This window comes from Geospiza fortis, unplaced genomic scaffold (genome assembly GCF_000277835.1).
Source record: "Geospiza fortis unplaced genomic scaffold, GeoFor_1.0 scaffold1303, whole genome shotgun sequence".
NCBI classification, from domain to species: Eukaryota; Metazoa; Chordata; class Aves; order Passeriformes; family Thraupidae; genus Geospiza; species Geospiza fortis.
Window position 1 is genome coordinate 406,195 of NW_005054495.1, and position 13,916 is coordinate 420,110.

At 36.6% G+C, this 13,916-nt stretch overlaps 1 protein-coding gene across 1 annotated transcript in view; it reads left to right on the top strand.

The window, feature by feature from the left end:
* ATRNL1 (attractin like 1) overlaps window positions 1-13,916 on the top strand; it is a 428,986-nt gene that overhangs the window by 211,299 nt on the left and 203,771 nt on the right. Inside the window, exon 27 of the mRNA XM_014310189.2 lies at window positions 799-860. Coding sequence (XP_014165664.1) covers window positions 799-860 — 62 coding nt within the window. The remainder of the gene's footprint in view (window positions 1-798; window positions 861-13,916) is intronic.

Below are 13,916 nucleotides of genomic sequence, written 5' to 3' on the forward strand. Positions count from 1 at the left end.
CCTTTTACGACAGTCGCACTTTACGGCCGGCTTTACGACAGTCGCACTTTACGGCGCCCTTTACGACAGTTTCGCTTTACGGCACATTTTACGACACTTTACGTCAGTCGCGCTTTACGGCACCTTTTACGACAGTCGCGCTTTACGACGCCTTTTACGACAGTCGCGATTTACGACCGGTTTTACGACAGTCGCGCTTTACGGCACCTTTTTCAACAGCCATGCTAATGCATGTTCTCTTGAGGCTATAAAAGTGTAGCCCAAAGGAATATTTATTACTTTGTCTTTAAAGTAATTTTGCTTTGAAAGTGTTTTATTATGCCCCGGATTTATCTTTTATAATAATTAAATTAACATATGCATTAATTTTAATATTATACAATTAAAATATTTAAATGCATTACTTTTAAGCTCTTTTGTTGTTTGTCTTCTCTAAAACGTTGTTTCAGTGTTTTTATAAAAATGGAAAATGGTGTTGGTTAAAACAGTTCACTATAAACAAGACAATTTATTACAATAGGATTTCCTAGTTTTTTTCATATTATTTTTATTCTTTATACTACGTGGATGTTTCTATTAAGTTTACTTCAGTATGAGTATTATATTCCATTGTTTGTGTTTTTATACCAGCAAGGATATGGGAATTAGTTGCTCATCTCACTTCATCATAAATGCAGGTGTGTGCAGACTAGACTGAAATTACACTTGAAAGTAATCATCCATGGAGCCATAAAGCCCTCGTCTAAAAAGAGCTGTTGAGTCTGAAAATGTTGTAATTTACTTCTGTTTTATTTGCAGATTGCCTTCTCACAGCACAATACTATCATGGATCTGGTGCAGTTCTTTGTCACCTTCTTCAGGTAAATTGCTTTCTTTTGTCTTCTGACTGAAATCCTGATGACTCTTTACCATCAAACCAGTATCTTAACCAGCTTCTGAATCTTGAGAAATGCCTGAAAGGAGGCCTCCAAACTGTGGTCCCTAATTTGTACCAGTGGAGGGGCAGCTGCTGGAATCTTGCGTTATATAATTGTGTATTTCATGTTCAGTGGTACAGTCCTCACACCTCATGAAGGTTGGCTGGGTTTGTACCATATATTACAGGGATTAAGAGGAACTGTACCTAAAGAATCAGACTCTTAAATACTGTGAATGGTCCAAATTCTGTTTTATTTCTGTTGCCAAAAAGGGCACAGAAATGAACAGAGCCTGAAGTTTTCTATACCCAGGGCACTGGCTAATGGTGAGGAGCTTAGTAGGTGATATAAAATATCCCATTTCTCCTCTTTGACCACAAACAGAGCAATAAAATGCTGATTGCCTAAAGGTCAATCTAGTGGTGTTTTGGATGTTTGGTTTTTGGTTGGTTTTGTGTGTGTGTGTGTGTTTTGGGGTTTTATTCTCTTTTTTTCATGGGGAGACAGCAAGTTCTAAAACTCATGATGATTATGCAAATGTTTAGATTACAAACCCATATAGAAGAAAACAAAGTCTGTGCAAGTACACCAGACCAGAGGGATCCTCTCACAAATAGCAGAGGTGAACTAAGAGCAGTTTGTTGGTGCTCTGTGCCCTGGTGCAGCCTTAGAAAAGGTGAACTTAAGGCTGTTAGGTGGTGCAGCCATCTCTATGGGTGCATGGAATTGTCTCTCCAAGTATGATGGTCTGTCTCATGCAGTTTGTTCTGGGTAAATGCACAGGTAGGATGTCAACAGTTTGCAGCCTAAAAGAATAATATTGATAAGGGTTTGTTTGTTTCTTGTCTTGTGTGGGTTTGGGTTTGTTTGTTTGTGGGGTTTGGTTTTGTTTGCTGAATGGGAATTAGGTGTATTGCGACTGTGGCAAATCATGGTGGTAACAATAAAAATAACCCAGGCCATACTTACTAAGATTGTTGATAGAGAAAATAATTGTGTTTAAGGACAATTTGAATGTACTTGATAACAAAACATACTTCAACATGCTTTGAGAAACCTGCCTGTATTATATTTCTATTTCTGAGGTTGTGACAAAATGCTGTTCACCCTGCCTGGCCAGAGCAGCAAATAGACCCGTTTGACAATAACTGCTATTCAACAACCAGGCAAAAGTGTAGTTTAAAACTGTTCCTTTGTAGGTTTTGTGTTCCAGACTGAAAGATGAAATGAACATTTTACTGCATCAAAACAGGCATTTTAGAACTGTCCTGTTGTATCAAAATGAACTGTTTTAAAAACATTGTTGTGTAAGGAATTTTTTAAAACTATACACAATAAAGCACAAAATGCATGATTTTGATGAAATTAATGCTTGATCTAGCAAGATACTGATATTGTATATCCTAGAACAAAAACAGTCTAGGATAAGATAAATAGAAGTTATATTGAAAAAAATAAGCAGAATGTTCTTGAAACTGTAGTGCTTCAGAGCGTGATATGCATTGTGAAAAACCTCCACCCTATTTAATTTCATTCTTTTTCTGCTGGAATGTTTTGTTTCAGCTACTGGTTCAGTGACCTTTTCTCTAAGAATAAAAATGCAATATGAGTAGTAACAGATTCCAAACTGTCTTATCGAGAGTGTGGCATCTGTGTTGCTGTGCTGAGTGCCTTGAAGACTTTTAGCCATCACAGAAATTCAGAAGTCTGTGACTTCTTTTCTTTCCACCTTGTTTGAAGAAGTACAGATCTCACTGGAAAGTTTCACAGGCAGCGAATGTGAATGATCTTACACTGAAGAAATGCAGTATGCAGAGTTAAAGAAAGCATATTTCTGTATTACCTGGACCTCTAAAACCCACAATATTCTAAAGTATGGCAGTTTATTTGAAACTCTAAGGGATATAGAAATTTGCAGTGTTGACAAGTCTTACATGGATATATTGATTTAGCTAAATAGATGCTAGGACATTTTAGACATATCATATGGTTTTATGAAGTAGCTTTATTTTATGAAAATATTATTTACTTCTTTAGATCACATCTAACATCCATGAATATTGATTGTTCAATAATTTTTTGTTTTTATTATCTTTGATTTGAATTAATCCTAATTGGAGAGCTAAGAAACACTTAATTTTTATACCTGCTTTTAAATAAAATTATAACAGTGTAACAGAATTTATAACAGTACTCAAGCAATTCCCAGATAATTATTTGTATTAAGAATCTGAAGCATAAGTTCTGGTAAGAAATGTGGTTAAATCTCATAATCAAAAACCAGGCAAGCATGAAATTGGTGCAGATGACAAAGGTTAGCTGTTAATATAATCATGATAGGAAATGATAAGCAAGTGCCAAAACTATGTTTTTAAAGGAATGCATTTTTAAAGCATTTCAAATGCATTGTACCAACTACTAACTCATCAGGCATGTTCTCTGAGCTCCCAGAACTATTACTTCTCTTGCCTCTGGTACTTTGGGTGAAGCTCATTGACTGAACAGAATATTTTAGTTGCTTTTGTAACATATCTCCGTACTGTCATAAATTACAGAATCTTCAGGTTTTAGTAAGTAGAGCAATATTAAGCAATATGGACTCTTTGAAAGTTTGAAAATCCTTCTTTTGTGTGTGCTTTAAGAAATTCCATGAAAAAATATGGTCATTTAGGCTCAGGGGTGCATTCCTTCTGTTAAATCTTTCTGTGTGCAGTGTAAGTGAGAGAAAACAATACTCAAAATATACCCAGTGCTTATTGCAGAAGGAGAGGATGGGTATTTTGGTAAAGATGAGCATGTCCTACAACAGGAATTGTCGCAGATGCTGAAGATCCAGATTTATTAAGTCCACATGTAGGGCTGTGTGCTGCCTGCAGTGGGAGGGGGTGGCTGCATTTCAGTGGTGTCAGAATTTCTGGGAGCTGCAGTGCTTGCATCCATCACCCTGGGGTGAGTTTGCAGTGGGAGAACTCCTGCTCTTTACCAGCATCCTTTGGTCTGTACCCTGCCTTCATGTTTTGTTTCTATTTGAATGAAGAATGGTAAATTAGTGCTGGATTTTGGAGTGCTTATCTTTATGAGATCGAATATTGATCTCTATGAGAAAGACAAAAACCAGTGTGTTGGGATCAGATCATGTCCACCATGGCTGGGATCTCAGAACTCTTATAAATTCAAATTAGAGTATTTTATAGTAATATGAAAATCAAGTTAACAAAGCAAAATGGATTTTACTTTTGAGGCTAGAATAAAATTGATTTTTACTTAGTGCAGCATTAAAAGTTTTCATCTCACTTGGAAGCACAGAGCTGTTTGACTTCCACTGGGAAAAGCGTGTCTGTACTGTGGTGGGCAATTTGAGTTGGGTTACCTTCCTCTAAGTGTTTGTTTTGAATTGTTGAATGTAGTTTTGTGTCTTCTGCTCTCTGAATCACACAGAAACTTTGTCATCACTGTGGAGTTATTTGGTGTATTCATATTTCCAGAGAAAGCAGCCACTTGTTATTGGCTTGCGGGCAAAGGAGATTCCCCAGTACCACCAGATCAGTTGCTTTTCAAAACAAGGGATGAGTCACTTAATCTGTCAGTGAACAGAACTGTTTTCCATTATTTTCCTCCTGGTTTTCATCTTTCTGTTTGTCCTTTGAGTCATTTGGAAGTGTGTGTGAGTGTTCAACATATTTTGATTTCAACAGACGCTGTTCCTCAAAACACAAATTAGAGGCTCAGATATCTGAAGATGGCCTGTGTGCCTGTGTTTAAAGCTGGTATGGGCTTCTTCCTTCCTTTAAGTCAGTGCAGTTAAAGTTTGGAAGTCTCTCTTCCTTTATGTAGCAAATACAGTGAGAGGTGTTCATTGTGCTTCCTGAAGCTCTGGCATTTTCTCCTTTCAGGGATGTGTCTTTCTAGAGCTGCATTGGATTTTGTATCCTAAGAAGCATCACAGATGATTCATACTGTGTTTATATTTTGATTTGCTACATTTTCTGATGTACTTTGTTAAATCCAGTTAGTCAGTTTTTTCTTAGACTTCAGCAGCATCAGGGCTCACAGCAATTTTTCTTCTAGAGTGCTTAATCCTTCCTGGTCACTTTTTTATGAAACTCCAGTCCACTGTACTTTAAGCAAAAGAACTAGAACAGGTTTTCATCTGTGATAAATAGACTTGAAATTTTGCTTTTGTCATTTTAATTCCAAAGAGAAGGAATTGAGTTTTCTTATGACATGTCCAGTTGCAAAGTTAACTTCAGGAGTTTGCTCCCAGATGTGAGGAATACGGTGAAGTGGGGTGAAAGCTGATGAAGGGAAACAATAACAAGAAATAAAGGAAGTAAAAGCATTAGTGTTTTCCTTCAGGCCGTGGTGTCATTGTCCATTACAGCGGGTGACAAGCAGCTTTGTCAAGCCCCGTGCCCGCCTGTCTCTGCAGGCAGGTCGGTGTGATGGGCTGGGCACTGAGTGACAGCCAAGAAATGAGCAATCTCCTCATGGCAGGGCAGAAATATTCCAGGTCCCTGTGCTCAGCTGAAATAAATCACAGAGAGGGAGAAAAGACAGTGCTAGACCGCGTGCTATGCTGTGAATTTCATATGCCCAAAAATATTAAATCTGATTATTCCTTTTTAGAGGAGATATCTTAAATCAAAGGAATTAATCTTCTGTATTGGAATATTAATGCAAATATTCCAGTAAAATTTTTTGGTACTAAATGAAGTATTTTGTGTCGGAGGTTTTGTGGTCTTTCTAAATTATCTGTTGCAATCCAAGGTAGGGATGGCTATGTTTTGTCAATAAGAAGCAAAATTATGGAAATTCTACTGTGAACTCCAAAATCCACACTAAAAATTACACAGTAAAAACTAAACTAGTTACATAATCTTTTTAATTTTTTTAATCTGAATTTTTTGATGTGAATTTAATCTCCATATCTGGCCCAGTCATGTTCTGTATCATAGTTGGTTTTCTATGTTTTCAATAATTTTTTGGTGATATTTTAGGAAAACACTCACCGCTTGGAAAAATTATATTTCTTTCCTAATATGTTTTCAGTCTTTAGTAGCTGAAATTCTAATATCAGGTTGAGGGTAATCAGGGGCTTTTTATTCTTTATCCAGTACATTTGCAGAATTTTTAGTGTTCTTCTAGAATGATGCTTCTTTGGCTTGGAAATCTAAGAATCCTTGCTCTGTCCTCAGGAAAATTGAATTTTAACAGGACTTCTAATAAGGAAAGTTATGACTTTTTTATACCTACTCATTTTAGCATATTTGCCTCTTTGGAAAAAGTATTGGAAAGGTTACAGATGGAAGGGAAAAGTTGTTTGGACTGTGTTAAACTTCTTCATTGTGTTTCAGTCTATCATGCTAAACAATGCTGACATGGTATGGTGACTTTCTAAGCATATTTTACATTTCTGTGATGTATTATTGAAGAATAATAGCTGTACTAGAGAGAGCAGTGAAAAATAACAATGGGTGAAAATATTGAAAAGAAATTCTTGAAATAATGTGAATCTCTTGGTTTGGAAGGCTGAAATTTAGCATTGGTGACCATTCTTCTTCCCTAAATTCACTAGCTGACAGTAACTAGAAAAAATTGCTCTTTCTCTCTCCCCCTCCCCCCACCTTTAATTTTAAATCCTAAATTACCATAAATCAGGGAGACCATTGCAAAAAAGCAGAAGTGAAAGCACAACTATTTTGTAATAGAAACAATATATTCAAATTCTAATTATTCTGGAAAGCTACTCCTGAAAATACTAAATTCTGTATTTCATAATTTGTCCAGAATTTCAGTGGACAAATATATATAAATTTTATACTTTTTTTTTACATGCACCATCACTTATTGAGAGAAATATGGAGTATTTCACCCATGAAGGGCAAACACATAAAATTATATGAAATATTAAAGTATTTTCCATAACTAAAGAAACATAATCACGCTTCATGGCTGTGATGTTCTATTTATTCAGTGCAGATTAATTTCATTTTACATGAGATCAAATTGTTTTGTTTGTAAATCTTTTTTATTTGTTGCCTCAAAGAGGTGAAAGGAAGAACTACAGAGGGTAAAAGTTCACATCTACAGCTTTATTGTATAATATATTTCAGGGTCCTTTTACATGGTTCATTTTAATCTGATATTGGATTGGCAGATTAAATGGGAATGTTGATCTCTCAACAGCATCTTGGCGTACACTGCATCCATTTTCTCTTTTAAGTCGAACATAAAGGCTGTTTGTGTGATTGATCGTTCATTCATACTTCACTATAGCAGCTTGTGGTATGTTTAACAGAAACCCACAGCTTTGTGGATGTATGCATGAATTATGTATGTAGCAAAATAGAAATCTAAAAAATGTATGTGTGCTTTTTTAATAGTTATTTTTAATAATTATTTTATTGAATAAAGTTATTTAATGCTCCCCTCCATCCACTGTAACATTGTTGCACATGTACATAATGAAAAAAAGCCAATACTTTTTTTTCATAATAATTTTTCTACTAATTACAAATTCCCTGTTCAAACATTTCTTTCTTCTTTAATTTCAAGAAGATTTTTGATGTTTCATTGCGCAGGAAAGACCAATGAACCCAGACTTTGCAAAGGCAGTTGTCAGAGATGATTCTAAACTGTTATAGGAGTTTATGCCTTGGGAGAAGAAGGATTAATTTGGTTTTCTGTATTGAATATATATTAATAAATTATTTAGCACAAAAAATAGTAGCTGTTCTGACTAATAAGTTAATACATATTATGTTTATATTTCATTGCTACTGCTTACTTTAAAATATAACTGATATAAAATGCAGTTGACACCATTGATACTTCAATCTCCCTGTTTCCTATTATGCATTCAGAGCTTAATTTGTGAAGCTTTATTTATACCATTATTGAAGTCTTAGTTTGTCATTTTTCTTAATTTTGCTCTACTGACTGAAAATTATTTTCATGATATTTCTAATAGTAATTTTTAATGTGCTGCTCTGGAGACTTACAGCATTCTTTTAGTAGTGTCATGGTTTTAACCATGACAAAGTAAAACAAATCTCGTGTGGATATTCTTTTCCATGCATTCTTACCAAATACAGTGTTGAGTCTGGAAGGACCAGATTAGAAGGCAGATATATATTTCTTATTAACTCTTAATCTGTTTTGTATAAGTTTGGTAGTTGTGAATGTGTAAGAAGAGAATTTTAAGGGAAGTTATGTGACTTTCATGAATCAGTTTATGCAAGAGTTATTTCTGGGGATATATGGATTTTCAGGACTGCATCAAAAAATAACATTTTAATCAGTCATCTGGATAAGAAGAATTATCCGTGTAATTAGTTTCAAATGAACTTGAAACTTGTTGCTTAACTTGTGTGAATTCCATTTGAGACACAAATAAATACAAATTTGCATTTAAATGATTTTTGGTAATACTTTGAGTTTTAAATACCATCGTAGATACTTTACCTCATATTCAGGCATTTCTTTAGCTTTTCAGTTTGGAAAGCCTGAGCTCAGTGCTTGAACTCAGTGCCTGTGTGGCTTTTGGATTACAGGGTTCACATTTTCCTTGGGTTCCTTTAATTCAGAAAGAAGCTGTGGGGGAAAAGAATGGAATATAGATCTAGACTGATGGAAAAAGCCCCGTCATATTTAAGGCTGTTGTCTTGGTTTGGAAAGACAGGAGTCTGCTAAGGAAGGCAGGAGCCTCCCCTGAAATTGAGAATGTAAACCCTCCCCACCCCTCCGAATTGCTACAATTTTAAATTAAGGGGCTCTCAGGCAAAGATATGGGAGCAGGCAATAACAGTTCTTTAATAGGGAAGAAATAAAAAGAATAAAATAAACAATACAGTCCACTGGAACAACACTGACAGAGTCAGAACCCAACCTGACACCCTGTTGGTCAGGGTGCTGGTGGCAGTCCGATTGAAAATGTGGCTGCAGTCCTCTGAAGTATCAGGTGTGGTTCTGTTGGAGCAAGGGGGTTCTGTAGAGAAGGATGTAGTCTTCTTCTGAAGATCCAGGAGGAAAAGGTAGTTGCTGTTCCTCTGGGGAATCTCGTGGAGAAATAAACTGAAACTGCAATTTCAGAATCTTGGAGTATATGGGGTAGCAGTGCTTGGCTCCTCCCTCTGGGCGGAGCATCTCACAATGGGATGTTATAGTTCTTATCAGTCATGCACCGATATTCAATAGTCTGTTATCAGCGGAGGTCCCCTCCCGAGGAAGGTGTGAATGTGGTCATTCAAAGAGAGAGATAAAGCAAACTGCTCACTTGACAAGGTAATCAGCCATACAGATGGTAATGGAAAACATCTTGCATGCAATCTTCAACAGCTGTGCAGCAATGACATTTTGTAGCTGAGGAGGGAAAGATTGCAGCTCTTGGCTTTTCAGTTCCAGAAAATGGGAGGCAGTGCATGGAGCTGCTGGTGGTGTTGTCATGACAAGCAGGAATAGGAAAAGGACATTCCTGAATCACCTGGCTGGTGATGCTGGCTTTGTTGGCGATGCCTTTCGCTGGCTGTGCCTCTCCCTGAGCAGAAATTCAGCACTCCTGGCTGAAATGTCTTGGCTCTACAGCCAGGATTTATTTCCCTGACCCCACACACTGTGCTACCATGAACTGGAATTTGCATGTCCTACTTCCTTGCTAGCCAAGACTACTTTCCCCTAAATCTTTATACAATTTAATTTGGAATTGTAACACTTAATTCCCAGAATCATTCTAAATTGCTAATCACTGAAATAGTCCTACTTATAATGATGTTTATAAAACTTTCTGATTCATAGCAATTTAATTAATCATTAAAAAAAATATTCTGCTGTCATACACATCAGACTTCTAATATTATGTTTACAATGCTTTGTGCTTCAGATAATCCTGTTGAAATCTTTGGAGCTGCTTGTCATGTGTATACCAGTTAACACAAGGATGGCTGAACCCAGCACATCATATTCATAAACACAATGTTCTTGTCAAGTACAATGAAAGAAATCAATTGCTGTGACAATAATTGCTATTTAAGTCATGGTGTTAGAAAAATAATTGTTCAATTATTTTTATTTTAGAATTGTGCTTGCTTTATAAAATATCAATTAAAATGGGCTCTATTTGCCAATAAAAAGATAGTAAATAATGTGTTGGGAAAGCAGTTCTTAGAAAAACTGTTAATGTGATCTGTTGGAAACTTTTGCAGTACTACCTTGAAAATATTAAGTTAGGTATGAGACTTGTTTTCTTTGCATATATCCGCATTAAAAAGTTTCTTTGCCATCAGTTTGTTTTACTGAATGTGCTAAATTGTAGTTCATGTTAGTACTAGAAGAGAAACAGTAGAGTGTGGGGTCACTCTTTAGATTGCTATTTAGGGAACTGTACATTTTTGTGCCCTTGTCAAAGAGAAATCAACAGGCAGGAGGTTGGTGGATTCAGAAGAGTGTTTAATTACTGTTTGAGCTCAGCAAGACTCAGGTGATTGAGCAATAATTGCCTTGATGCCCCAACTCCTGTGTTCAAAAAGACTTGGGAGAAGCCTGTAAAATATGTATATATGTGGGCAGTAAAATATATATATGTGGGCAGTAAATGAGTCTGCTATGCCCCTAACAAACTTGATGAAAGGAATTTTGGGAGCTTCTGTCTCTGCTGGTGAGCAGTGTGAAGAAACAGATCATCACTTGGGCGAGATGGTGCTGAGGACCTGACATCCACACTGAATGCTTTTTTTTTTTTTTGTCTTAAAACTAGCTCTGGTTTAGTTCCATGGATTGACAGCCCCTTTGGCTCTGGAGTGAACATTGCACATCTTCTGATTGAGCTCCAGGGCTGCTCCACAGGGGCACTCTGGGCTTGGTTCAAAACCCCATTCCTGATCCACACTAAGCCAGCCCCGCAGGAGTTCCCCTTGGGACACAAGGATGGGTCTGTCACGTGTTGGAGCATGGGGACAGGAGGATGGCAGTTGGTAGAGCAGTGTGACACCCTGTGCTGGCCCAGCTGTGCTGCTCCCAGGCTGGGCCCAACCAGGGGTGCTGCCCCACGCTCAGCTCTGGGCTGCTGCATTACCTTGTCCTGCAAGAAGAGTAAATGTGATGGATGCTCAAAGTACAATCTCACATAATTTTTCATTTTAGTAGATTTAAAAGTATACTAGATGAAAGTTAAAGTTTTGTAGAAGTGTTTGCTTTCATTGGTTTGTGGAAATTTATTTGAATTATTGTGCAAATTACTGTCTTAAGTAAAATCGTAAAAACAACGATTATTCTCTTTGTATGTTAAACAATTAGAGAATGAAAAAAGAAATAACAAAGAATGGCACATTTTGTTTTGTTTACCTTCTATTTACAGTATTGATTCTTAAAATATTTATGCTTAGTTCCTTTTACATTCCTGCAAAAATAAGTAAATTATTTCACTTTAACCAAAGTATTACTTTGATACAATATGTAATTTATAGGCATTAATGCATAATAAAAAAAAGGAATTCCATAGTGTACTTATTATGCATTCACAGAGCTTAAGGCACAAATGTGTCGTTAATTCATCTGGTCTAAACATGCTGATCATTACATTTCACAGATTTCCCCCTCTATTTATCCATGCAATTTCAATTTCTTTAAGAATATCTACACATTTTATTTCAGTTTGCCCAGACCAAGCAGCAACACATCCACTAATTCCCCTAACACTTTTTAGTTTGCCACCTAAAGAAACACAGAGAAACTAATTTCTGAGTTATGGAAAACACTTTAGTTTTCTCAGCCAGGTCTGCACTAAATATGCCTAAATGTGACCTCTGAAAGTCAAAAATTTGCTCTGTAGCTTGCAAAAATATTTATGCAGGCAGTAATTATTCCTTGCAATCTCCCCTGTCTTTGTTCTATTAAATCACTATTTCTGTTTTCATATTACCCAGAGCCCTTCTGGGCAGAGCATCTGCCTAGCCCAGACCTCCCTGCCAGCCCTGGTGTTCTCTTGCAGCCTTTCCTTGGCCACTTTCCTCTGCTGTGCTGGACACAAACTGTGTACAAGGCTTCTTCCGCTGCAGTTCATTAGTTCTCCAATTGTTTATTGTCTCCAAAATCATGCTAGGACAGTAACTTCCAACCAACCTGTAATCCAGGGTGCTGGTGATGGATTGGTCATTTTCAAGCATGCTTTTTTAGTGTTTCCTCCTTTTTTGTTCCACGTGGTTTGAAGGGGAAACTGTGCAAAGCTGTATCCTTGTCTTCTGGCACTTTTATTTCTTTGCTCTGGAGAGCACAAAATCTTGATAATACTTGGGCTGCTGTGGTTTTAAGAGTGTCTTGGTATGGCAGTTGTATTATTGGGAGGATTTACATTGATAAATGCAGAAAGTCATTCACTCTGTACTTGGGGTTAGCATGTCATAACCCATGTGCTTTGCAGAGGAATTTATCCAAATGTCTGTTGATTTGGATGTCACTCAGTCTCAACTGGACAGTCAGAGATGGTGCACATAATCTATGATCATGTGGATTAACTACAGGCAAGTTGCCACTTGATCTTTTCCAAAAGTGAAATGATGTATTTGTGAAGTCACTGTCAGCAAAAGATTTTGTCCAAATTTTGAATACTTTTTGTGATTTTTCTCTGTATTCTCTCCATGTTTTCCAATTTCCTTTCACAAAATGCCAATGGCAGAGCTTTTAGAACAAGTCTGGTAATATCTGTTTTGGCAGACCCTTGTAGGGTGATAAATTTATCTCTCAAGTGCTGCTTACTGCTTTGCACCTGAGTATTTAAGGTTGTTTTAACCCTTTTGTTTCAGCATCCCAGCAGTAAATCATACTGAATTGTCATTCACAGTGGTCTCTAAGCTGGTTTGGGAACTGCTGCATTCCAAGGGAAAGAGAAATCCTTTGCAATGTAAATGACATCTGACTTCCTTGTTCTCATAAATGCAATTTAGCAATGATAGTGTATTAAAAAAATCTAAAAATTGACCGTTGTACAATCTCTTTAACCTCTGTGCCATTAACCATTATTAATCACTTTTGTCTTTGTGTCATGCATAGATCTCCCAGCTATTATATATTTGTCCCATCAAAATTGAGTGGATCTGATGGGAGCTTTGTAACCCATCTTGAAGTTCCTTTTCTGATGTTGGTCCCCTGCTGACAGATTCTTTTTTATCTGCCCAATGGCCAATTTTCAGTTCATTTAATTTGCACTGCACTTTCTGTTTTTATATCAAGGAGGAGATAAGAAATATAATGGGGGACTGGAGAGCATCCACCTACACCCATCCTGCTGTTTTTTTACATTTTTTGCCTGTGATGTTAATGTCTTTATCATGGCTCTCTTTAAATCCCTATTGTTTCAAAGCCAAAGAGAACTTATTTCTTCTACCATTTAATTCCCCTGACCAAGCTGACCGCTTTCTTTTATACCTTTTACATTCAGCTTAGATTTTTAGAGATAAGGTGATGGTTGCTTCAAGGTAGAGGCACACTATAGATTTATGCACTGACATCCCAATGCTTTCTGGTTTGTTCTTTATTCCTTTTCTAATCTCTTTCAACATCCTATTTTCTATTTTGACTGCTACTAAACATTCAGTTGATATGTTCAAATAACTATCTGCAATGACTTCATGATCATTCTCTTGAGTGGTAATTGCTAATTTAGAACCTATCATTTTGTATTTGTAGCTAGTTGTGGTGTTTTTTTCTTTCTTGTGCACATTGCCTTCAGTTCATTGTCGCTGAATTTCATTCTCTTATTTTATTGCCAAGTCACTCTGTATTGTGAGATCCTTTGCAGTCAGCTTTAATTTTTATTGCCCTACATAAAGCAAGGATCTTATCTCACCACAGGCTGGAACTGGGTTAATTTCACAAAATCTATTTTCCATCTCTTTCTTCATTCATTCTTTAGCATGAATTTTGATTCACTCCCTAAAAAACCACCCTCTTAAAAAAAAAAGAGGAAAAAAAATTAGAATATTTACTTGCCAAGAAAAGATTATACAA